At 50.8% G+C, this 3,865-nt stretch overlaps 1 protein-coding gene across 1 annotated transcript; it reads left to right on the top strand.

The window, feature by feature from the left end:
* The first annotated feature begins 2,903 nt into the window (after positions 1-2,903).
* LOC119975656 (protein FMC1 homolog) lies at positions 2,904-3,230 on the top strand. The gene has a single exon (XM_038815438.1). The coding sequence runs from the start codon at positions 2,904-2,906 to the stop codon at positions 3,228-3,230; it is 327 nt and encodes a 108-aa protein (XP_038671366.1).
* Positions 3,231-3,865: the final 635 nt, after the last annotated feature.

The raw sequence follows: 3,865 nt of genomic DNA, 5'->3' as shown, positions 1-3,865 counted from the left end.
GCAAAATGGCCGCCATCGTTCAGATCCAGAGTCTAAAAAGATTTAATCATTTGGACCCGTTCTGCCTCGTAAGGGGCTTGCCGCGCCGTTTGAGCAGCCTGGATGCAGGAGTAGCGCGTGGAGGCATGTTCATGAAGTACACAGGTCTCAATGGCTGCAGAGAGAGTGAGCTGCTTTACTTTTAGTAGCTGCTGGCGCAGGGGCTCAGATTGAACACCAAAAACAATCTGGTCATGGAGCATGGAGTCGGGGGTGGACCCGTAGTTGCAGGACTGCGCAGGGACGCGGAGGTGGGTAATAAAGGACTGGAAAGGCTCGTCCTTACCCTGAGTTCGCAGCTGAAACATGTATCTCTCGATGCTCTCGTTGACCTCGACCGCGCAGTGGCTGTCGAACTTCAGAATTATGGTCTTGAACTTCGATTTGTCCTCCCCCTCATCGAAGGTGAGCGAGTTGTAAATGTGCAGAGTGTGGTCACCGGCTGTGAAGAGGAAGAGAGCAATCTTACGTGCATCCGAGGCAGCTTCCAGGTCCCTGGCTTCGAGGTACAGCTGGTAGCGCTGTTTGAAAAGTTTCCAGTTCGAGCCCAGATTCCCGGCAATGCGGAGAGGCGGCCGCGGCCGAACGGAGTCCATTCTGTAGGGTGGTGCAAGACTGGTGGAAGGCAGATCACTGAGCATCCCTCAACTCCTGGTACCATGAAGTGTTGGCTAGTGTAGACTTGAGAGATGAACAGACACTTCCAACACTGATGAAGGTTCAACTCAATTTTATTAACTAACTTCTAACCAACTAACACACGATGACTGTGGGTCTAAATGATGCTAACTTAAACTAGAGGCCTTAGCCTTGTCCGAACCTGTTGATTCCCTCAGCACGTGTTGTAAGTCTGTGCTGGGCTGGATGAGTTCTTGTTACACTGAGAGGCAGCACCCAGAATGAGCGGGAACCGTGGTGCCCTCTGCCTTTATAGTGTGTGTATTCTAACTGGTGATTGGCTGTGGTGTTTGTACATGTTGATTGGTCCCTGTGTGTGTCCATCAGTGTGTGTCTGCACCATGATATACGGTGTATATTATGACACTGATAATCGTGTAACCAATGAACTTCCAACTAAACCCTCGCAGAGCGACATTATCTGAAGGGATAGCTTTTCACATGCACGCTGACAACACCCAGCTCTACCTCACCACCACCTCTCTCAACTCCACCACTGTTGCTAAATTATCAGACAACTTAGCCGACACCAAGTGTTGGATGAGCAGAAATTTCCTCCAATGAAATATTAGGAAGTCAGAAGTTTGTTCCTGATCCCTCTTCCAAACTTTGTTCCCTGGCGACTGACTCCGTCCCTCTCCTTGGCAACAGGAGACTAAACCAGGCTGTTCGGAACCTTGGTGCCATATTTGACCCTGTGAGCAGCGTCCCACCACATGCCTGCGCCATCACTCACTGAGATAGCCCGTTTCCACACAGAATCACAGAATTGTTACCGCGCAGAAGGAGGTCGTTCGGCCCATCGTGTTGAGACCGCCTCTCCGAATGGGAAATTCACCTAGTGCCAGTTTCCCGCCTTCTCCCTGTTCACATTCTTTCTGTTCAGATAACAGTCTGGCTCCTTTATGAATGTCTTGGGGCAGCACGGTGGCGCAGAGAGTGACCCCTGCTGCCTCACGGTGCCGAGGTCCCAGGTTCGATCCTGGCTCTGGGCCACTGTCCGCGTGGAGTTTGCACATTCTCTCCATGTTTGCGTGGGTTTCGCCCCCACAACAAAGATGTGCAGGCTAGGTGGATTGGCCGTGCTAACTTGCTCCTTAATTGGAAAAAATGAATTGGGTACTCTAAATTTATTACAAAAAAGGGGGGGGGGGAAATGAATGCCTCGAATAAACCTGCCTCCACCACCTCCATTTCCTCACACAACTTCAGTACAGTCGAAGCTCCTCAGTTAAAACCCTCATTCATTGGGGCAGCACTGTGGCACAATGGTTAGCATTGCTGCCTCACGGTGCTGTGATCCCAAGTTCAAATCCCGGCCCTGAGTCACTGCCCATGTGGAGTTTGCACATTCTCCCCGTGTTTGCGTGGGTTTCACCCCCACAACCCAAAGATGTGCAGGGTAGCTGGATTGGCCACGCTAAAATTGCCCCTTAATTGTAAAAAATAATTGGGCACTCTAAATTTATATTTTTAAAAAATTCTTTTAAATTTTTAAACCCTCATTCATGTCTTTGTTACCTCTGGGTTTGACTATTCTCGTGCACTCTAGTCTGGTCTCTCACGTCCTACCCACCATAAAACGTTACGGCCCGTGTCTGAACATTGGCTGCCAGTCAAGCAATGTCTTGAATTTAAAATTCCCATCCCTAACTTCAAATCCCTCCATGGGCCTCATCCCTCCCTGTCTCTGTTCCAGCCCCACACCCTCCAAGATATCTGCCCGCATCTCACCTTAAACTCTTGAGTTGTCATAATATCCACTCATGTATATCATGAGATGCAGACAGGCAGTGATTGACACACAGGATAACCAATGAACACACACGACACAGAACAACCAATCACCAGACAGGACACCACCACTATAAAGCCCACAGGGCATTCAGGCTCTCCCTCTCTCACAGGACACGGCCAGGGAGATAGTCGCAGTGCACAGGCCGACGAACATCATCACCATGTGATAGAGAGCTAGTCTGGTCAAGCCAGTAGGAGGTTATCAGTTAGGTTAATAGAGTGTCAACCCACAGCAGATTATGCACAGCAATCAACAGGTTCAATAAAACAGTGTTGGACCATCTCCTGTGTCGAAAGCCTGTTTCTCGTTTTACTGCATCCAGTTGCAGTCGATGTTAGATCAACACATACAATACAGGCGCTGGCCCCGCCCCGCCCCCCCCGCTGTCATGGCGGTCCGGCTGCTCCGGGAGCTGCTGCGGGAGTTGCGGATCCTGAGGCCGGGCCCGGGGCCGCGGTACCGAGAGACGGCCGCGTATCAGCTGCTGGCCGCGCAGTTCCGGAGGCACCGGGTTACTAGTGAGAAGCTGTGCCGTGCCCAACATGAACTGTATCACCAGGCATCCACCTACTTGTGCCTGCTGCAGAGTGTCCGGCAGCACCTGGCACTGCACCAGGAGTACCACAGCAAGGGAGAACGGTCATCTCGTGATGTGGCACAGCTTGTCGGACTCAAACTGCCGCAACAACCTGGAGGCAAAGGATGGGAGAAGTGAGGATTTTTTGCTGGAATCCACTGTCACGTTCCATGTAGTCCCACTTTCCGCAGTTCACCCTGTTCATTAACTTGTTAATGTAATTTCTGTGATGGTTTTGCTCACTGGCAAAGTAGATGTCACCCCGAGGGCAACCTTTTCCCGTGCACAGAGGAGCTCTCAGTTTGTCAATGATTCATGAAGTAATTAAAAACAGACTTAATTAAAACACATACAATACATCAGAGTAGCTCTGATTTGAATACTCCCCCACTCATGGCTGTGCCTTCAGTTGCCTCGGTCCTAACCTCTGGAATTCCCTCCCTAAACCTCTCCGCCTCTTTTGCTCACTTTGCCCCTTAAAACCTACAGGACTTCATTGATCAGACCTATACCTGACTGAATACCTCCTTACGTGGCTTGGTGTCACACTTTGTTTCCCCAGTGAGTTCTCCCAGTGAGCCAGAGTGAGACACAGCCAGAGTGAGACACAGCCAGAGTGAGACACAGCCAGAGTGAGACACAGCCAGAGTGAGACACAGCAAAGAGTGAGACACAGCCAGAGTGAGACACAGCCAGAGTGAGACACAGCCAGAGTGAGACACAGCCAGAGTGAGACACAGCCAGAGTGAGACACAGCCAGAGTGAGACACAGC

This window comes from Scyliorhinus canicula, chromosome 13 (genome assembly GCF_902713615.1).
Source record: "Scyliorhinus canicula chromosome 13, sScyCan1.1, whole genome shotgun sequence".
NCBI lineage: Eukaryota > Metazoa > Chordata > Chondrichthyes > Carcharhiniformes > Scyliorhinidae > Scyliorhinus > Scyliorhinus canicula.
The sequence above is the reverse complement of the archived record's forward strand: the minus strand, read 5'-3'. Positions and strand labels throughout refer to the sequence as shown.